Source organism: Procambarus clarkii, chromosome 66, assembly GCF_040958095.1.
Source record: "Procambarus clarkii isolate CNS0578487 chromosome 66, FALCON_Pclarkii_2.0, whole genome shotgun sequence".
In the NCBI taxonomy this organism is placed as follows: domain Eukaryota; kingdom Metazoa; phylum Arthropoda; class Malacostraca; order Decapoda; family Cambaridae; genus Procambarus; species Procambarus clarkii.
This window is the reverse complement of record NC_091215.1, coordinates 25,748,185-25,770,650: the sequence shown is the minus strand read 5'-3', so window position 1 is coordinate 25,770,650 and position 22,466 is coordinate 25,748,185. Positions and strand designations below refer to the sequence as shown.

The following is a 22,466-nucleotide window of genomic DNA, read 5'->3' as shown; positions in this document are numbered from 1 at the left end:
GCTTGATTTCATGGAGGGTTGTTTGGTCCTCCCTGTCTAGTACTAGGGTCTCTTCCACTAATTCCAGTGGGTGTGTTTTCACATCTCATTTTCATGGATCAGTTATGCCCTGCAGCATGTTTTCATGATCTTGCTTCCCATGTTTCAGTCAGCAGGGCCTATTTTGGATATTGCTCTGAAACTTTTGGCCGTGACTTGTTTATTGGCTCCCCAGTCTCAGGGTTTCTGTGGTCCCAGTTGGTCTGCTGTCTATGACTCCCTTAGATCTTTTTTTTTTTTTTTTCCTTCTGGGTTCTGCTTCCTTTATGCGTTATGGACTGTGGTCTCGGCTTTGGATTTCTTAATTTATTTTTTCTTCTTGGGCTTGGTTTGTGTTCGTATCTTATCATCTTTTCAGTTTTGGGTTCTTGTCTTTGTGGGCAGGAGGTCTGTGGGTTTCTCACAACTGTCATGGCATTTTATGCTTTCCTATGGGTCCTCCACTGCCTCTGCCATGCTCTGGGGTGGCTTGGCATAACTTTTGTGGGACGTAACCACATTTTCTTTTGGATTATTGTTCTAGCTGAGCCTTCATCTTGGGCAACAGCTTTTTCAGGCAATGAACCATTTTTAGACTACTATCAAGATTAGTTTTAACTCAAATTTAAACAAATTAACTTAAATCTGGCTATTTCATTATGTATATCATTTAATAAGAAATATAATAGAATATATAAATTCAGGAAAACTTGGCTTATTAGGCAAATCGGGTCTTGCATAGTAGGCAGAGTACGACGTTCTGGCTACTAGGTACAACATATATATATACTGTATATATAATATATATATATATTATATATATAGTTAGTTTGGCGAGAGAGTAATGGCTTCAGGGTACCAGTGCAAAACATTTGGGCAGCCACATCAGGAAAGGCTTGTTTCATTATGAATGAAAAAATAAGAGTATTGAAATTATAAATTTTATTTTCAATGTTTCAATGTAATGTTTACATCATGAAATGTTACAAATATAATCTTTATTTTTAAAAAATAATAATTAGTTGTTGTTTAAGATTCGCTACGGGCTATGGTGAGCCCGTAATTAATAATTAGTTTAGGAGATTAAAATACAGTATACAAGATTGTCAGTACATCAAACAAAAATATACTGCATATGCTTATACAAGAATGGAAAACTGATATTTAAAATTAACAAACTGAATGCTGATGTAAAATCTCTGAATAAACATTATTTCAAGATGTTTGCCTTTTAAGATATAGTAATGTAAGTTCTTTAGAATGCACTTATATAAATATTGGCAATTTAAACTGATTAAATATTTAAAGATACCTTAGAAATAATTAAGAACCAGACATTAAAATTTCTTTATCTAGCTTCAACTATATGGTTTTAAAATTTATTACAGTATTTGCATCTATTGCCACTTTGCACAAAAATTACGAATAATGCTAAATTAGATGTATTTTTCGTACAGAAGAGTATTAAAAAAAAGTAAGTTTTGTAGCATTCAGATGGAAAACATTTGTTAGGTAATGAGTGATGTACAGTGCTATCTCTTTACTTGTCTGACAGTACATTGTTTTTGCATGTACAGTACTATCTCTTGGATTTCTTTACAAGCGTAGAACCTCATATACTTTGTGATTTATCTTTAGGTTTACCCGTTTTGGTAGATGAATTTTTAACAAATATTTGAATGACTGTATTGTGTATTTTAGAGATGTTCAATATTAATGGGCATGGTCCTGTTAACATATAAACTAGAGAGTTTATATGTTAACTACAGTATATATTTGGTTAAATATAACCACATTGCTGGCATTGTTGATCTTATAAGCTTTCTATGCTTTAACTATTTTCTTACTCTCGGGATTAAGAAGAGCAATCGAGTTACTGAGATTCATGGTAAAGAAACTAATGATTATTGAAGGGTACATTTTCTACAGTGTTTCATTCCACTCTGAATCTTCATTCCTTAACTGAAGATGTTCCAAAGAAATTGGTGGAAATTTATTGTCTCCCCCCCTTTCCTCACAGTTACTCAGTTTCCTGTTGCTTAGATACTCCCTCGTCCACTGGAGCACCTTACCTTTTACTCCTGCCTGTTGCTCCAACTTTCGTAACAGCCTTTTATGGGGTACTGTGTCAAAAGCTTTCTGACAGTCCAAGAAAATGCAGTCTGCCCACCCTTCTCTTTCTTGCCTAATTTTTGTTGCTTGGTCATAGAACTATTAACCCTGTGAGGTACAATTTACCATCTCTGAACCCATGCTGGTGGTGTGCTACACAGCTATTTCCTTCCAGATGCTCTATGAGCCTTTTTCTCGCGATCTTCTCCATCACCTTGCAGGGTATACAAGTTAGGAAAACTGGCTTGTAGTTCAGTGCCTCTTCCCTGCCACCCTTTTTATATATTGGGACTACATTAGCCGTCTTCCAGCTTTCTGGTAGGTCTCCAGTTAACAGTGACCTGTTGTACACCAGATAGTGGCACGCTTAGTGCTTCTGCACCTCTTAGTATCCACAGTGAGATTCCGTCAGGCCCAACAGCCTTTGTCACATTCTGTTCCATCGGATTCCTATTGACCTCATCACTGGAGTTCAAAATCCTCCAAGGTTGCTTGGTTTGCCTCTTCCTCATTTAGCACAGGGGCTTCTTGTTCTTTTGTGAAGACCTCCTGGAATCTCTTGTTGAGTTCTTCACGCACCACCTTGTCATTCTGTGTATCTATTCTCCCCTTTTCTCAGTTTCATTACTTGTTCCTTCACCTCTGTTTTCCACCTGATATGGCTGTGGAGCAGCTTTGGTTGGGTCTTAGCTTTACTCGCGATGTTATTTTCAAGTGGTTGGGTACAAATGAGGGGGGGGGAATTCATAAAAAATGGTTGGGTTATATTTTGGCCACATGTAGTTAACTTGTGGGTACTTAATTGAGCAAACATGTGCATTATTGTTAGAATTACATTGTGCCACTAATAGTTGCACGCCTCGTTGAATGTCCCGATTATGACTATCAAATTTTAGTTTCCTAATCCTCCTTTGACTCATTTGTTCGTTGATATATTCCTTAATATAATCAACATTGTTCATATTTTTGCATTCTGAATGATCGAGGAATTTTTTATTGTTCTGCAACACAGATGGTGCTTTCTTTGGATAATTACTCGATACATTTACCATGAGTGTGGGTGAACGTGAGCAATCTTGGGGTACCAGGGGCTATGATATTCAGATTGCCTCAAAGATCCCAGTCTCCAATAGCAAGATATGGTGGAAGAATAGCAGTATCCATACGTATTCAGCCATAAATTTTGTGACTAAGTAAGGCTGGAAATTCAGACTGCACATACCAGACTATCTGTGACAGAAGGTAACATTTGAGCCAGCAGATTAAAATAGGTTAGTATGCAGTTGGAAATTAACCATCGGATGCTTGTTAGTATAATTAAGAAAAACATTTTATCCACATTTTTGGACCAATAATCATTTAGTGTGTGTGTGAATGGCACGAGAGCGGAGTGGAGCTAAAGGAAAAGTACATTGCTGCAGCCCGCTAGCAGTAGTGAGGGGGCATACACCACCACTACAATCAAGTTTAATAAGAGATGAGTTGATCATTGAGTTGAGTTGTAGAAACAACCACTACTGCTATATCAAGTAGTAGTGCTCCCTACAAAGGGAGCAGTACTTTAAATGCCTAAAACTGGATAGAGCCAAGACGAGCCCAGCACAGATGCCATTGAACAGCCAAGTTGCTTTTTCCCATGGGCCCAGTTGCCTGCCACACATGTGAAGAGAATAAATGAAACAATAAGGGAAACTAGGCTATGATCGCTGTACCACTTACCAGGGCAGAAAGCCTGTGCACCTTGTCCTGAGTAGCACTACCCATTTCCAACAGGAAAGATCAATCCAAATAAAAAAAAACCATTTGTATACAACAGGACAGACTTCCTAGCCAATACACTTATAACCATCCATTCCTGGCAGTTCTCTGATTAGTGGTCTAATGACCCAAACAAATACCAAGCCTCGACACAATTGCCCATCACCACAGTATCATGAAAGACACCACCCTTGTTGACCAGTAAGTGGCATGCATGTGTCCTCTTGCCATGCTAAAGCAATTTCCAAAATGGGACAGTGCATTTTGAAACTTTAAAATTAGATCCTGTGAACTAAAGATTTTTAGACAGTTTATTTAGTCTAACCCTCTCATTTACTTTTCAAGAAATCTTCTACAAACTCTAGGTCATAATATTTACAAAATTTATTTTAAAATTTAGCTTATATCGGTACTATAGTTTATATAAAATTAAGCCATCATAATAGTTGACTTGCATGTTTCGTTAAAATAAATTTTATACAAGTCTGTAAATTTGGGTTAAGTTCCCAATTCAGTTCTTTGTCTCAAATGTTTTAATCTTATAAACAATTTTGAGTTTTCTATTATTTGTAGTCAGTTTGTTCAATCATTACAAATTTGCAATATGTTAGATTTTTAAACATGTATTCAAGACAGTAACACCTTTAAAAACATTTGTATGTTACCCATTCCATTGTTATTTTTGTATGGTTTGTCAAATTTGATAAGCCATTTTCTACTAAACATGTAGTGCATAAGGCATCTTAAACATTTTTGGTAAATATTGTTGTTTGACAGTGACATTCATTTAATCTATTAGATTATTGTTACTTATTGAAATGGTTCCTGATGATCATGTAAGATTACATTGAAACACTAAAATAAATTTATAATTTCAAGAATCTTTCCTTTTACCATTGTTATACAGCATAACACCTCAGTACCAGTAGTTTGTACATGTTTATTATATATATATATATTCACACCTGTGGCACAGAAGTAACCCACCCTGCTGGTGCTGAGCAATTTTGTCTGGGCTCATTCTCTGGCCAGGGAGGGGGGGGGGGGGGGAACCCAGCAGTACTTAGAACAACAAAACATCCAGGTCTGCTTTAAATTCAGCCTACTTTGAATAAAAAGTTCCAAGTAGCACGGGCTATGGCGAGCCTGTCCTAGATGTTAACCAAGTAACAGGTCGTGTTCTAGGGAAAACTAGTTGGGTAAAGCTAAATATGAGCTATGGGAAAGCTCTAAGGTTGCTAACTCCATCAAAAGCTATATATTACTGTACCCACCTGTGTAATAAAATAGATTTGAATTAAATTGGTAGAAATCTTACCGACTATCAAAATCAAGGCACACCAATATTGAATAACATTTCTTCAGCAATAGAACAGTTGGGGAATGAAACTCCATAAATTATATACGGTTATAAATACGACTGAAAAGCGTAAGTACAATTAGATAATTTATGCATGTACTGTAAATACATACTATACTGCATACTGTATACAGTAGTATGTAAACCATATAAACTTCATGGTTTAAAATGATTGTTTTGTGTACCAGTAAGGAAGAGTATTTTGATTCATATATTTTATTTGCAATATTAATTACAATCGTGAACTTTACTTTAGACAACAGTCTGAATCTTTCCAAACTCAATCTGTCCACTGTTTATAATTCTTACCGAACTTATCTGCCAATAACTTGCTTACACGATGAATGTGGCTCCTCTATATTTTAATCATTTTCTTCTATTTGATTACGTTTTCTAACATCTCTCTCATCATACCTTCTATTACCCATAATGTCTGATGTAGAAATTATAGATCTGTGTGCTCATGACAGCCGTCCTGAGGAGTGCTCACCAAGGTCGATACATCAATATCGTAACTCTGCAATATGAACAACATACTGTATTGCGTAAACACACACAAATGCCTGCCTTACTTTCTATGCAAATCTTAATGTTAATTTGTACATTGTTTATAAGTGACCAGTCCAGGTGGTCATGGTATATCATATTTATTGAGTGATTGGCTAAGTATATTGTGAAGTACTGCATAGGATGTCTGTGTCCATTAGACAGTACGTGTCATACTACATGAATGGCAAAGACGTCCTTCTGCATGACTGGTACAGACTTGAATCTTAAAATATGGCAAAATAATTGCAAATTTAATTATAAACATATATTTTAATGTATAAATAAAAATCAATGACGTGTAAAAGAAACATACCTTAAATATGGCACGGCAGTGTTGAATAATGTCTTGACTGAGTGAGCGGTTACGAGCGTACACAAAGACGAATTCTGTCTTGATGCCCACAACAGAGAGGCACGAGTGTGCACAGGAGAAGGTCAGGTAGTCTGTGTCCACAATGTCAAATGGGGGCTGAACTGAAATTAATATTAAAAGTTAAAGTTCAAGTTGCTAGTGAAAATAACTCAATTATCCAATTTAATTTTATCTTGCTAAGTTAATTGTCTCTTGTTTTTGAAGTAAGTGCTAAATATTAAGACAGCTTTACTGAGCTACATTAACTGTATAGTTTCTGTACTTGGCCTCATGCTTAAATACTAGCAATCCTTGCCTTTAAATACAACCTGTCAAATGTTTATTAACATTTAAACAGTTGTCAATCTGATATGACATCACTGAGCACAGGAAGAATCTGATTGTAACTTCAAGTAATGAGAAGTTAAGATCCCATAACTTTTAGCCTTTAAACAGACTTCCATTATCTGAATGCTTCCCACACAATGTCAATCTCTTAATCAATGAACCTTATGCTTCTCCTCAAATTCAAAGATAAATTGTGCATATTGACACTATTTTTTTAAATCATCCTCTACACCTCAAAACACATTTCGTATAGTATTGTGAACCCAACTCTTCTAAATCCAGCCAGGTGTCATACAGAAAATATTTGATCGTAGTTCATTCTCGCAAGCCGAGTTCCTTCTAAGTGGTATGCCTTTGTATATGAATAAGAATACAAATTTTCACCCTATCAATACAGCTGTCCATTAGTCAGAGAAAATGGACATTTTCAATACTTTTATTTCCATTAAAGAAACCAATTTACTTACCTCTCGGATGATTTACAATGCCTGAATAATACATAGGCAAGTAATTATCAAAAGAAGGCACCAAACTAGGAAGATAATGTAGAACCATCTATGTCGCAGAATATCCACAAGCTCCTAAATATCGTTCAGGAGACTAATACGAGAGCAGAAAGTCAAGATGAGATATGTCAAAGGAGTCAGACTCACTGAGGATTTTATCAAGTGACATGACAAAGTAAAACTTCAATTTCTGAATATCAAGACATGCTATGAGTGTGCAACTGTTAGGGAGACAACAGTTCTGATATTAAAGTGTTGACTTTTTTTTTTTCCATTTAATGCCCATTAGTTAATCATGTGGGGCCAGTATTCGAGTACTGTACCGAAACCCAATCCAACAAATTTCCCCACTTCTTATTTCGGTGGCAGGAGGAAGGCCACAGGAATAGGCATAACTGATAGCACGATATTGTACGTACATAATTTTGAATTCGTAGTAACTGACCATTTTCATTCCAACAGTTTCAGACGGCATTATGAATGACGGTAGAAATCCAAGAAATGAATTTTATTCTAGGAGATGGCGTGGGCATGAATACCCTCTTTAGTGGTGGTATCCGAGGTCATTTGAGGCAACACTACTATGGCTGGGAACCCAGCAAATTTAGCCTGTCTCATATCTACTAAAGATGGACAGACACTGGATTTCTATCACCACTGGATGTGAATGGGTAAAAAGACTCCAGGGCCATGCAAGCATTGTGAACACCGAGTAGACCACAATAGCAAATGAACATTAAGATCTTTAATGTAACTGCATAAAGCACCTTGTAAAGCTACTCGTCTCTGGGGAAAGGAGCACAAAAAGATTTGACCAGGGAAAATAACCGAGATGCCACCAGGAGACTCAGACTGATCAATACAGAGCAGTAGCAAGTGAATGGCAATGAAAATATGGTTGAGTAATACTGACCTCCAGGAACAAAATTTGTAATCATATGAGCTGGATTTTGTGGATCCACAATTTTCAAAGTAGACTTTGTTAACACTGGAGCACCTTTGGAGTCTAGTCCTTCAGAGTAAACTTGTACATCCTTCCCATCCCAGGTGTACGTGCTAGATAAACACGATTTTATTGTCTGGAATATGCTGGGCTGGGCCTGGATTTCGTACCACACGCCCATGTACTGGAAAAGATACCTTACCTAAATTAATTTAGTATTAACTAAACAGTAAATGTCAAGCTACATGCTTGAGAATTGTTAAATGTTTCGATGTTAAGATTTACCATCCTTACCATTGGACCTCCAAAGGATACCTGATCAACCAGGCTGTGATTCGTATGTCAGGCTGCGAGCAGCCGCGTCCAACAGCCTGGTTGATCAGTCCGGCAACCAGGAGGCCTGGTTGACGACCGGGCCGCGGGGACGCTAAGCCCCGGAAGCACCTCAAGGTAACCTCAAGGTAAGGATCACAAAGTAACAAAAAGAGTCTCTTGTCAAAGAAAAACTTGCTCACTATTTCTATAGTAAATTGTAAAGCTTACCTTATCTATAGAAAATTGTTGCTTTAATTTAAGAATGGGACAGGAAGCTGCTTGTGTCCCCACACTCAGCCATGCCAGCAGGCATGGGTACACCACATATTTCATCTTGGACCTGAAATACAAGGTCAAATTTGATTAATTTTTAAATATGGACGTTATCATTTATACAGTATATTATATTTACAACAAAAATTACATCAAGTCTTTGGCTCACAATCCAAGGACCAGGATTTTAATCCCAGGCAGGACAAAAATGATTGGGCACATTTCCTTTCACCTGATGTACCTATTCACCTAGCAGTAAATAGATACTTAGGATCTAGGCAACTGTTGTGGGTTGCATCCTTGGAAAGGTCAGTACTTGCCTAGGGAAGCCTAAGTACAGACTTCCTGTCCCCAATAACAGGAATTACATTGAAATTATTCTAAAAACTTCATGAAATTCACTTGCCTATCAGTGACTGAGGAAGTGAGGTTTAAGTATGCCCTGCCTACTAGCTTTGTTGTATATGTTGTTATAATTTAACTAGTCTGACATTCAAATTTTGTTGTCAAATTTTGCTTTAAAGTTATGGATGGAGACCACAACTTTTTCTTTTAACACATTCCACTTGTTGACCACCCATACAGAGTACCAGTTCTGTATCTCCTTACATTCCTTCAATTTCTTTCAGTATCTTTTATGTTGCAATCGTGTCCCCCGTTTCTTCTCTTCTCCAAGGATGTGGGGTCTAGTTCCCTTAACCTATTTTCACAGCTTAGTCCTCTTAGCTTTGGCACTGATCTTGATGCAAACCTTTGTACTTTCTCAATTTTGGTTTGATGCTTTGCAAGATGCAGATTCCAGGCATCTTGGTCTGACAAAGGTTGTATAGATAGCCATGAAGGAGTCCTGATTTTGGTTTCAAAATGTTCTAATGTTTGTCACCATCCCATATGCTACAGATGTTACCTTGTTTGGGTGCCCCTGGAAATAAGCATTGGAATTATATCTACTCCTAAAACCTTTTCTCTTAATGACTTTTGTAGTTGCCCTTCCCTAATGGTGAGATACCTTCTGGTTTCCTGAATTTTACCCGAGGGCAACTATCTAGTGGCCTCAATGAGGAAAGGAAGCCAGCAGCTTGTCAAAGGTCCCCCATTTGTCTTGATTTTATCAAGCTGGATTTTGAATTGCAGCAGCGTTTTTGGCATTTACGGCTTCAGCAGGTAAGTGGTGCCATATGTTTACAATCCTATGGCTGAAAAAATGTTTTCTGTCCTGCACTGTAGCTTGTTGAGCTTGAAACCATTGTTCCTTGTTTGTGTTACATCTGACCTTTAGTAGTGGTAGTAGTATTTATTGATCCAAACTGTTCAGCTTTCAAGTTTCAGTCAGATCAGCCCTGTCATGTCTGGTTTGCAGTGTTGTTAGCCCTTGTGGCCCTCAACTGCTCTTGGCATCATAATCGACTTGGTTCTGGAATCAGTCTGTGTTGAACTTTGGAGAAAGTAGTTAGTTACTTTCTGAAAATCAGGTTGCTTGGATACAATAATCCAGGTGGGACATACCAAAGATTTATACTGTTGAATAACTCTCATCCTTTCCTTTAAGTTAAAGGTTCATTTGACAATTCATAGGGTTTGGTTTGCTTTTTCATTGCATCTCCCACTTGTTGTGCAACTTTCCGTGACTGGTAGATTCTAACTCCAAGATCCTTTTCTTCATCAATCTGCTGCAAGGTGATAATGATGCTTTGGTAGTTATGATGTGCATTCTTATGCTCCACATGATATGTCTAATTTTCCATATTAAAAAGCATATGCCAGTCTAAAAAGCATATGCTAAGCATAAGACTAAATATCTAGTCAAGCATAAGACTAAACTGGAAAAGGTTCAAAGGTTTGCCACTAGACTAGTACCCAAACTAAGAGGCATGAGCTATGAGGAGAGACACGGGAATTAAGCCTCACGTCACTGGAAGACAGGAGAGTTAGAGGGGACACGATCACCACATATAAGATTCTCGAAGGAATAGATAGGGTAGATAAAGACGTACTATTTAACTCAAGAGGCACACCACTAGGAGTCACTGGTGGAAACCGAGTGCCCAAATGAGCCATTCAGACATTAGAATTTTTTTTTAGTGTCAATACTGTAGCTGACAAATGGAATACATTAGGTAGTAATGTGGTGGAGGCAGACTCCATACACAGTTTCAAGTGTAGATATGATAAGAGCGCGGTAGGCTTAAGAACCTGTATATCAGTTGATTGACAGTCAAGAAGCAGGACCAAAGAGCCAGAGCTCAACCCCCGCAAGCACAACAAGATGAGTACATACATGCATACAGGTGGACATAGATACATGCATACACAGGGAACAAATGGAAACTGAATACCCAAATGAGTCAAGAGGCATTAGAAAGAACTTTCAGTGTCAAGAGTAGTTAGTAAATGGAATGCACTAGTTAGTGATGTGGTGGAGGCTGCCTCCATACACAAGTTTCAAATGTAGGTATGATAGAGCTCGAGAAGCTCAGAAATCTGTACATCAATTGATTGACGGTTGAGAGGTGGGACCAGAAAGCCAAAGCTCAACCCCACAAGCACAACTAGGCGAGTACATATATGCATGCATATATAGGGGGTGATGTGGTGGAGGCTGACTCCACACAGTTTCAAGTGTAGATATGACAGAGCCCGATAGGCTCAGGAATCTGTACACCTGTTGATTGACGGTTGAGAGGCGGGACCAAAGAGCCAGAGCTCAACCCCCGCAAACACAACTAGGTGAGTACATGTATATGTTCCGAACCTTAATGGAATCTGACCCATATATCAATCAGGTCAACCCATGTGTTGCGTTTCCAAAAGGGTCGCCCATGTTAGAATCGGTGAACGCCCTAGTAATATTGTTGAAAACATCTTAATAACTTATTAAACCAAAGGTCTTTTCATGTCAGAAGAACGGCAGAAACTGGATCTATATATGAAAACTCTTTCAGGACAAAATTTATAGTAAAACTAAAGATATTTGTAGTTGTATAAAAGTTGCATTTTTCATCGGTCGTAGAGCCGGAAATCCGCAATATTCATCTCAGAACAATGCTTATTTCACGCAGAATCGTTAATAAACGTAAGATTTTTATACGTCTCAAGAAAGATAGAAACATAATCTTCATTTTAAATGCCTTACCATGGGCATATTTGTATTTAAAGCGAGGATACGTGTATTTTTCTAATCGGCGAGCTCCGATCCCGCACAGATCGAGCAACGGAGTAACTCTCTCAGAACAATGCTTATTTCACGTAAATTCGTTAATAAACGCAAATGTTTTTATATGTGTTGAGAAAGATAGAAATATAAGCTTCATTTTAAATACTTTACCATAGATATATATAAAGTTCTAATGAAGATACATGTGTTTTAATAATCGCCGAGCTCCGACCCCGCACAGACTGATCGACAGAGCAACTCTCTCTCAGAACAATGCTTATTTCACGTAAATTCATTAATAAACACATATGTTTTATATGTCTCAAGAAAGATAGAAATATAAGCTTCATTTTAAATACTTTAACATAGACATATATAAAGCTCAAGTGAAGATACATACGTTTTTATAGTGGCATTCAGTAGCTTGTCGGTCATGGAATGCAGAAGCCTACGCACTTGCCAATATAGTGTGTAATTAACAAAGATATGCTTATAAAGCCTAAAATATTATATGCCTTCAGAAAGACAGAGATATGCTCGTTATTGTGAGTGCACCAAAGGAAATATATCTTGTTGGAGGACAAAGATATATCAATTCTAAAATAAGTTTCGACTCTCGCTCGGGCGAGAGATAGCGCGACTCTCGCCCCCATCTATTGGAGATTCTGTTCACCTAATGACCCAAAGCTACTCAAAGCCTCCTAGCATTACTTAAATAATGAAGAAATATGGTATATTTATTCACTATAATGTTGGTGCTTAATGCAGAACACGAGAAAACATATATTTACTATAAAATAATATATTTCCATTATGAAATAAGTAAATATGTGGCCTCATAGGAAGTCAACGGTCCAGGTGTCAATGTTGTGGAGCGACTTATCCAAGATATATTGTTGTCTGGAAAGTGTTTGTTGGCATATCAACCTTCTGTACACAGTGATCCAGTCGTCGCACTTCTCTCCTTAAATGATCGCAAATTTAGTTTATTATATTAACAAGTAGAATACGTATTTCTAATAATATCTAACATAACTAGCCAGAAAATATTTAAGACTTATTGAAAAATACATGTCTGGAAGTTAAATCGACTTCATAGAACAATAGTGTTGGTCTATACTAATCGTTATTCGTTAGTATGCGTTCGCTACTTAAAACATTTACTGTACTGATGTAAAATCTCCCATGTCTCTTCGCACATGGAACACCGAACCTTACACACTCTCTGATATATTGTTTAATTAATAGAGATTCACTAATAAAGCTTATAACTGTATATGTTATCAAAAAGGCATAGATAAAGTCGTTCTTACGTTTTAGTCACAGAGATTAGATATTAGTAAAGTTCATTTTATTCAGGAAAGTACATAAATAGTCGATTTACAAACATAATATTGGATTTATAGATAGAGCTAGTACATACAATACCTAAAGCCACTAGTACGCATAGCGTTTCGGGCATATTATTGAGAGAGGAAAGATATTTATATTTAAACTATTTTTTTTTTTACCGACGCTCTCCCTATTGATGAGAACTACAACCTAATGAAGATAAATGTTAATTTTATGTAGATACTGTAATAAACGAAAGTTTTTAATGTCATCAGAGAAGCAGAAATATAGGCAAATTTTAAATCCCTTGTCATAAATATAACTGAAGTGAAAGCAAAGATATATGCATTTTGATAGTTACAAAGACAGCTCTTTAACACGGGTGGAACACGAACAAAGGAAACTTAGTACCCAAATGAGCCACAGAGATATTAGAAAGAATTTTTTCAGTGTCAGAGTAGTTAACAAATGGAATGTATTAAGCAGTGATGTGGTGGAGGCTGACTCCATACACAATTTCAAATGTAGATGTGATAGAGCCCAATAGGCTCAGGAACCTGTACACCTGTTGATTGACGGTTGAGAGTCGGGACCAAAGAACCAAAGCTCAACCCCTGCAAGCACAAATTAGGTGAGTACAACTAGGTGAATACAGCTGAGGGGCGGGACCAAACAGCTGAAGCTCAATTCCCTACGCATAACTAGGCGAGTCCATAGGAATTACCGTTTGTCCTGGCGCCATCTATGTTTTGACAGCAGTACTACTAATGTTCCCACGTTATGTGATGATCGCTATACGGGTGTTACGCTCAGTTGCTCTTCTATATATGTTTATGGACAACGTAGGTGATTTGAGGCAATTTACGGCCAGAGTGAAATAGTATCCACGCGGAGAGTGATGGAGGAGGATATATACTGCTGTGTACTCGACCAGCGGGTGAGAGGTAAGTTATATCGAACAATTATGGGGAATAGATGGGTTATTTTAAGCGTAGAATGTCAGGTAACCGGTAACTACACAGATGGGGTAGTGTTTTTTTGTCTTTATTTACTAAAGTGGAACATTACATTATGCCTTTAGCTGAACAAGTCTACTGGTGGGGGAAGTAGACGGGTTTTATGAAAGTATTTTACCTAAATATTTGTATTTGGTTAACTAGTTCAGCCGTTACCAGGGAGGGTGTTCCTTTAATCTAATCTAAAAATTCTAGCCGGACAAAGTGATTAAATAAAGAAATTGAATAGAACGAAATGGTTTGCCAGGGTGCTTAACATTTAGTTTAGTTCACTTACTATGCAGCCCATGCTTAAAAAATGCAAGTTTATCATATTGAATTTACCATAGTTTTACTGCATTTAATATAGTTTTTACCCTATTTAATTATGTCGGGTAAAGGCCGGTCGTGGAAAGTTCCTAATATAGCAAGTTTTAAAGGAAAAGTTTGAGTTAACTTTAACGCTTAAGTTAGTGACCAATTAGCTTAGTCTATTGTGAGGAAAGTTACTAGAATCTAACATTGCAAGTGCCATTTCTCTACTCTTTTTGAGAAACATGACTAGATACATGAATCGCATAGTTTTATTACTAAATGTTCATGGATTAGGTTGCATAGTTGAGGAAATGGTGATAAGGTTTGTGATTTTGTGTACTTTGACTTCAGCAGAGATTTTGATAGTGGCGCAAAATTGATAGGGGCTCGGATCATTGGGAATGCTGACTGAAGTTGATTAGGTCATGGCTATATCAAAGAAAATTAGTATAAATGGGGTTAAGTTGGGAGAAGTGTTGTAAGTAGTGCCTAAAAGCTCTCCTTGGACCTCGGTTATTCGCAAGATTATGGTTTAGACTGCAATAGTTGCAGAATTGGCAAATAAAAAATACCTATGCCCTATATAGTTTTGAAATGGTTAAGACTACCAGATGCAGTTTAATGCTGACAAATGTAAGGTTTGGGGGCTAGGTAAAGATGAGATAGATGGTGTAGATTGTTAAGAGTATTAAATTTTTTGCAGGTGGTAAATTCTCCCCGAGCTGGCACTGCTCTCCAGCCTGGGATGTTGATTGGTTAGTCTTCAACTGCCTCCCAACATGGTAGTGAGGTCCTGAGCTGACATGCAGTGAGGAACGTGGATAGCTTCCTGAATTGGCACATGGTATGCCTCCCTTTCAAACCAGCAGCTGGCACAAATGTTCCAGCTAACATCAGAATAGTGGATGAAGCCCACACTAAAATGTAAGTGGTACAGTAAATGGACACCCCCCCCCCCCTCCCTTTTGACACTGAACAGTTGGGAGGAAGGGGGGGGGGGGAGAAAGTGTGGCTTATAGTTCTATTGCTACAGAATCTTTTGCCATAAGCCAGTAGCGGTGCCTATTGGCACTTGCAATTCAGAATCACATTGCTATGCAAATAACTTTTTAGTAATATTTACTGTTCACATGACAGGTTGTGGAAGGTCCTGGCAACAAAGAGCTGCAGGAAAATACTTGCAGATCTACAGTAAGTAGTGTTGTGTACATTGGAATTAGAGGGTAGAAGTTAATTGCTAAAAACCTATTAAATATTAGGGTATGGAAGTCTAGGCCTAGGCTAGTGGGTACCATATCTGCAAGTTTAGTCCTTTCAGGAATGTATTGAATAGAATTGTATGTTGAAATTGTGAAAATTCTAATGTGGGGCATTAGATCTTAAACAGCATAGTTGAGGATGTTTTATTAATAATTTTAATGAAATATAATTCTTGTTTAGTTAACATTAAATGTTTGTTAAATAAGCTTTAATCTATAAATGTATAACACTTAAGGGTAATCATGAGTGAAATAAAGTTAATGGCAGGAAAAGTTTTGTTCTAAGTGATGGTATTTTTCCCTTGAAATTAAAAAAAAATATTCAATGTTTACTTTAGCTTGGTTTTAAATTTATATAGTTTTCCAGAATGTGGTTTGGAAAGTCCAGAAGTCTCTCTCGGCAGTTAATTGCTTAAACAGAATCGGGTGAGTTGTAGTAAAGGTTAATCTGAATATATTTGCATAAAAGTAAAAAAATAGTAATAACTCAAACAATATAGCATTGGCTAAAGATAAATGTAAATTGCCATTGAAGTGCAGTTGTGGATAGTTTCTCAAATGACATTTACTGAAACTTGGCAAATTGATGCCATATATATTTATATTGCTAAATTAGATCTTTACTACTGCTACTAGAATATGTAGGAAAGGTAAATTCCTTAAAGAAATTTTTTCCATCTGAATTTGTAAAGTACTGAATGCTAATTTGAAAAGTAAAGAAAGATTGGCTTTAAATCTGAAATTAATTTGTTGAAATATTTTTCAGGTGAAAGTGATTATGATGCATGGACTGGCTTGGAGTGAGGCTCTTACTCTGCAAAAGGAAATCTACAGAAGTGGGTGAGTTTGAATTTGATGTTTTAGCTATATCAATGACCTAATCTTAATTCTCTTATCTAGTCCATTTATAGGTGTGTAACCATGTCCTACTGTTACAACCCACAGGGGATGATGCAGTTTGTACTGATCCTACCCCATTTCATAAAAGGGGACCAGGCAGTCTTGCAGATTTCCCTGGCTTGGCTTTTTCAGAGCTTTGCTCTACTACCCATCTAATAGATGGACTAGATTTGCATAGGTTTAGGGACCCTTAACAATGGTTACATTGTTAATTCTCACAGGGCTTGTTTGTTGAATGGGTGGAGGCATCCAAAACTATAGTGCCTGGCATGCATTGTACAGTTCTTTCAGTAAAGCATATGTACAATGTGTTGATGGCACTAAAGTGGTGGATGTAATGCACCCATTCAGGGAACAAGTTCTGTACTACAATTGGAAGGGATAGGCCTTGCTGAGCCTATCTTAAAAGATAGGATGTTAGGATTTTTTTGGCTTATTATTAGGCATTGGTGATAATAAAAGTAGTGTCCCTGTTTAATGTTTATTTTTCTTTTACAGGTGATTGTCTCTGGAGTTGTCTTGGCCTTTTGGATCTTCTGTCCCACAACCTGAAACAGGAATAATTAGATGTATTATAAATACTATATGTAAAACTTATTAAATAAAACAATTTTAATGAAACTACTTTATATACCTTATCCTGAAATTATGCTGGAAATTATTGTTTACTACTATTGATGCAATGTTTAAACATCTGAAATTTTTTTACTTTGAAAATAAATACTTGGTAAAATTTACACCTATTTGTAACTTGTTACATAGGTGCATGCAAAATGCATTGAAAAGATGTAAAAGTGGACTACCTATTCAATTTACATAAACTAACAAATATTGCAAATTAGTCTGAAATATTAAAGTGGAAGAAACTTTAGTCAATATTTTAGTTTTCATATTTGAAAGTAAATTTAAAGCTATGCAACACCTAAGCTTTAGTTAATTTAATTATAATTTGTACAAAGATCATTGTTAAATTTACAAAACATTAGAAAAGTGACACTGAAGCATCTATACAACATGGTTTTCACAAAGTCCTTGGTAACTTAAATTTAATCAAAGCTCTTAAATGATTTGTCTGCCAAACTTCAGATATTCTGAAATATTTTACCTAGATTAAAACCATCATTGTTTGAAAGGGCAAAACAGATTACTGTCAATTAGTTTGACCTAACATCTGCAAGGTCCTGAAGGAATGGAATTTTTTTTGTAAAACTTTGTTTGCTAAAAACAAACCCTGCCTAATGAGCCTGCTCATTTTTTTTAGAAATTGTAATTGCAACATTACCAAAGGCCATTGTTTTAATAGCCAAAGTACCAAATGAAAGACCAAGAAGCAACAAACAGGTACATGGTAGAAAGGACAAAAGAATGGTTACGAGGACCCTTTCATTTGTTAAAGAAATGACTGGGAAAAATGCTGTCATACCACAAGGGGTCTTAACCCTTGTCATATACATCACTGACATTAATCTAAATATTACCAACCACAAAAATTGCTGATAACATGTTATAAAAAAAAATATAATATTGAGGCCTTAATGCAGATCTCTAACTCTACAAATAGTAACAAGACTGGCAATTTCTTAATATAAAACAGAAAAAAATCCAAGACCTTGCACATGAGCCAGAACAATCCATATCACAACTACCTCATTAAAATGAAACAACAATGAAGGTAAGGTAATTACCAAAAGAAGGCATCAAAGTGCGAAATAATCAGAGGGCGCTAAATATCACCAAGAATGCCAATACGACAACAAAAACACATAAGGCGAACGATATCAAAAGTATCCGATTCACCTAGAATTCTATCGAGGGACAAGTGACTGCGAGGGACAGTCGGAAAGCAAGACACACGCTCGTCCTGAAAGTCAGGACATTCAACAAGGATATGCACAACTGTAAGAGGGACAACGCAATTCGGACAATAAGGAGCAGGGCTGCGCTCCATTAAGTGACCGTGGGTTAAGCGGGTATGACCAACCCACAGCCGTGCCAAAGCAGTGTCCCTACGGTGGTAGGAGGAAGGCCACGGGGACACACTAAGTTTGAGAGTACGCAGCTTGTTACCAACCACAAAGGACCAACAACCCTGCCAACGGGGAAGAATGAATAACAAGATAAAAGTCGGAATAAGGAATACCTTTACGGGAGATGGGACAAGAACGGATAGCTTCCTTAGCGGCAGCATCCGCACGCTCATTGAAACACCAATATGGCTGGGAACCCAGCAAAATTCTACCGATTTAAATTTACTAGAAATAAGAAACAGCCAATGTTGAATCTCAATGACCACCGGATGGACAGGATTAAAGGACCCTAGAGTCATGAGGGCACTACGAGAATCAACTACAACCACAAAGGAGGAATGAGAATGAGAAAGCAAGAGACGAAGAGCATAGAGAATGGCATAAAGTTCTGCCGTAAAGACGCTAGCCTCCGAAGGGAGGCGACACATGTAAGTACGGTCAGGAAAAACAACAGAGTAGCCCACACCATCCGCAGACTTAGACCCATCAGGGAAGATGGAAATAGAGTGGGAGTGCGAAGAAAAGTGCTCAAGGAAGAGGCTTTTCAGAATTGTAGGAGGGGTAAAGGCTTTAGTAATACAAGTCAAGGACGTACAAAACTTGGGAAGGGGGACTCTCCACGGAGGTAATGAAGGAACAATACGAGGAGAAACATTAGAAATATGAACAGAAAGAGAATCCTGTAAGCGAGATAACTGGACAGAAAGTGGGAGACAATGAAGAGGAACAGGAACCACAGGAGGAGGAAAAGTCAATGCACGACAGAGGCGAGAGGAAGGATGTTGGAAGGACCGCGCAAGATAGCGAAGACAGTAGCGATCACGGCAGTCCTGAAGAGAGAGAAAGCCAGTGTCAACATACAAACTAAGGGCGGGAGTCGAACGAAAGCCACCAGAGCCGAGACGCAACCCAGTATGGTGCAAAGCATCAAGATGGCGAAGAGTAGAAGGAGAAGCAGAAGAGTATGCAGGGCAACCATAATTGAGTTTAGACAGGACGAGAGAGGAGTGCAAATAGAGGAGCGTGCGCCTATCCTCTCCCCAAGAAGTATGGGACAAAACCTTAAGGAGGTTAAGGGCCTTAGAGCATTCAACTCGGAGGCAAGAGATATGGGCTGACCAAGACAAACGAGTGTCAAAGACTAACCCCAAAAGCTTCGCGGAATCCCTGTACACAATGAGATGACCATAAAGCAACAACAATGAAGTAAAGGTCCTTTCAGTAAGAATCTATCATTCACTGAAAGTTGCTGCAGTTAAAAATAAAAGAAAATACAAGTCCCTAGAAATAAACAAGCAACCTTTTTGACTAAGGAAAAGAAGGTAGTTATTCTACTGTATAAATCTAAGTATTCACTTAGATAACTGTATCCAAGCATAGAGGTTCCCCCCCCCCCTTCCCTTTCAGAAAAACATCTACTTTCGAAAAAGTTTAACATTGGCCAACAAAAATGATTCCAGAACTAAATTGCCTAATACCAGGAACAACTGAGAGCCATGACAAACACTGCAACCCTCTCCTACCCCCAAGTCTTATGCTATTTATGATCGAAGGTAATTTGAGATACTATACTGTACTTCCTACAGACGAGTCTAGTGAGAGGGTGATCTCCTGGCGATTAAATTGAAGCACAATACAGGTGTCAACGAACATCAGTCAGCCCACTTGTCAGCACAGTGGATAACTAATGACATCATAATCTGCAGTGTTGTATGCCTCCCTGTGGCCATTTAAATCAATAAAATACAGGGTTGTGGCAATGTTTACAGCATAAGGCAAGGTATAGAGGAATCCTGGAATGCCATGTAATGTGTAGTCCTTGAATGTGCTTTAGGCAACCAAATTGAATAACAACATTTCTGGTGTTTGGCTATATAATCCGACTTTCTCATTCGATATAATGTTTTAAACCTAAATAGGAATTAACTTTAAAGGTCAATTTATTTGGAAAGTGCTAACCAGATTCCAAATTACTGAGCTCTGAAAGTACTACAAGGCAAGTTTAACCGAATGAGTGTTTGCCTATCCATACCCCATGAGGTATGTGACAACACTGAATAAAGAAAGGGTCTTTGAGCATTCACCGTGCAGGTATTTGACATGACCAATATAGCCAAGTGTTAAAGATCATTCTAAGCAGTTCTGCACAATCCATATACTATCAATTAATATAATTGTACAATGGTGCTTGGTGGATGATATTTCCTATTAAAACTCATTGGACAACTGTTTGTATTAGACATTTTAAACCTACAAATGGTAGCCCTAGATATCGCACTACAGTATTAATTACAAGATGAACAATGTAAAATCAATACCACAACAGCAAAGGATGACGGCTTTTCAACAACCGACAAACACACAGGTCTAACACCAGCCATCCCGAGAGAGGACATCCCAAGCATGTACACCCCACAACTTTACATCACCTTTGCTACCTCACGCGAGCATGCAACAGCATGAGGATGCCATACTCCCAAACCAACTCCATGCACTTTGAGGCTTTAACAACTCAACATTTAAAAAGTTGATTTAAAAAAATCAAACACCTGAATTTTTCCCTAATTAAATTTACTAGGGAAATGCACACCAAGCCATGAAACTTACAATGAAGATGAACAAACTACACACAACTGTCACCAAACTTCCACATACCACCCCCTCTCACTCCTGCCCTCCCTCCTTAGGTGCTCTGATTGGCTGAGCACCTGAGCCACCACCACTCACCTCTTGTTGTGAGAGCCTAAAGCATGTTTGGTTGCACTTTAAAAGTTCCCGAGTGTACTCGCCTAATTGTGAGTACCGTCTGCCCGGTTCACCATTTTGTTTTTCAATCTACCTCAATTTACCCCTTTACAGTCAAATATTATGCAAAATTCTGTTTAAGACTTGTCCCTTCTTAACTTAAATAACTGCTTTGGCCATCTGCAATCTTTCTAGGTGGGTAAAAATGACTCTTGAGGCCAGAAAGGACTTATCAGACGGCGATCATAACAATACAGTACACACACAAAATCACAACCTGATATACACCAAGCAGAAAATCCACTGGAGCTGTGAGGCGACGTAAACCCTTGCCCAAGGCACTGGCAGCTGCATACTCTACCACAGTATATTACTGACTTTGTAAAAGTCTTACAACCGGATTTCCCCATAAATCACAGCAAGTTTTGAGGCCCCTCCTTGAGTCAACGTCTTACGTAAGACCTACAAGCACTCAGGTGAAGGCTGAAGCAGTTCAACACCATACGCCCCAACTTCAAATACACAGTTGAGAGGCGGGACCAAAACGTGATTTTCTGTGTGTGCCTGAAGTTGGGGCATACGGTCTTGCTTCACCCTTCACTTTACCCTTCACCGGCGTACTTCAGGGGTTTTATTTAATACTTGGACTGGCTTCAGTAGGGCCTCCAGACTTTCTGTGGCTTCACAAGTGTCACGTGAATCCCCTGCATAGCAGTGGAACTGCCTTTTCCCTTCACCTTCAATGCCTCTGCACTGGAAGTAGACATCTACACCAGCCCAGAAGAGTCATCAGTCCTGCCACCTCTCCATACCCCCCAGGGCCTGGCACGGCCTGGTACGACTCAGAGGCAAGCCGGGCGCCACTGCTAACTGGCAGTTTGTCCCCACAAACAAGCAGTTAGCCGCCTTCAACTGACAGTGGTACAGCTCAACACAAAGGCACCGCCAGCCACAACGAGCAGTTTGCTAGTTGACCAGATGTCCACCTCGTGTTGACACTGGATGAGTCATCACCGCCGGACTATATAAAGAGCACTGCCTCCCTGGAGAGGCAATCTCTCCCTTAGTGCTCTAGGATCACCTTGGTGTCTCTAACCCGTCGTCCACTTCCAGCCAACATCATGTGACTGATGCCATGGTGGTATGGTAGCTGTCTTCAGAACACCAGTATATCTTCATACTTTTATTCATTGCTTATAGTTTAT

The 22,466-nt window shown here is 38.2% G+C and overlaps 2 protein-coding genes and 1 long non-coding RNA gene across 4 annotated transcripts in view; 1 reads left to right on the top strand and 2 right to left on the bottom strand.

The window, feature by feature from the left end:
- Positions 1 to 945: 945 nt before the first annotated feature.
- Positions 946 to 12,299, bottom strand: LOC123769363 (crustacyanin-A1 subunit). The gene is made up of 5 exons (XM_069309894.1): positions 12,089 to 12,299; positions 8,490 to 8,601; positions 7,917 to 8,130; positions 6,111 to 6,271; positions 946 to 5,765 (listed from the first exon to the last, which is right to left on the bottom strand). Exons 1-5 carry the CDS (start codon positions 12,121 to 12,123, stop codon positions 5,694 to 5,696), a joined length of 594 nt encoding a protein of 197 aa, XP_069165995.1. The 5' UTR covers positions 12,124 to 12,299; the 3' UTR covers positions 946 to 5,693.
- Positions 12,300 to 13,661: 1,362 nt separating this feature from the next.
- LOC138355154 (uncharacterized) lies at positions 13,662 to 17,202 on the top strand. Its single transcript, XR_011223874.1, has 6 exons — positions 13,662 to 13,964; positions 15,034 to 15,254; positions 15,468 to 15,521; positions 15,957 to 16,015; positions 16,356 to 16,429; positions 16,988 to 17,202. It is a non-coding gene; the product is annotated as an uncharacterized lncRNA (long non-coding RNA).
- Positions 16,957 to 22,466, bottom strand: part of LOC123769170 (MOXD1 homolog 1) — a 69,507-nt gene continuing 63,997 nt past the window's right edge. For both annotated transcript variants that reach the window (XM_069309891.1, XM_069309892.1), the window contains exon 21: positions 16,957 to 17,037. The gene's annotated coding sequence lies outside the window, so the exon portion shown is untranslated. The remainder of the gene's footprint in view (positions 17,038 to 22,466) is intronic.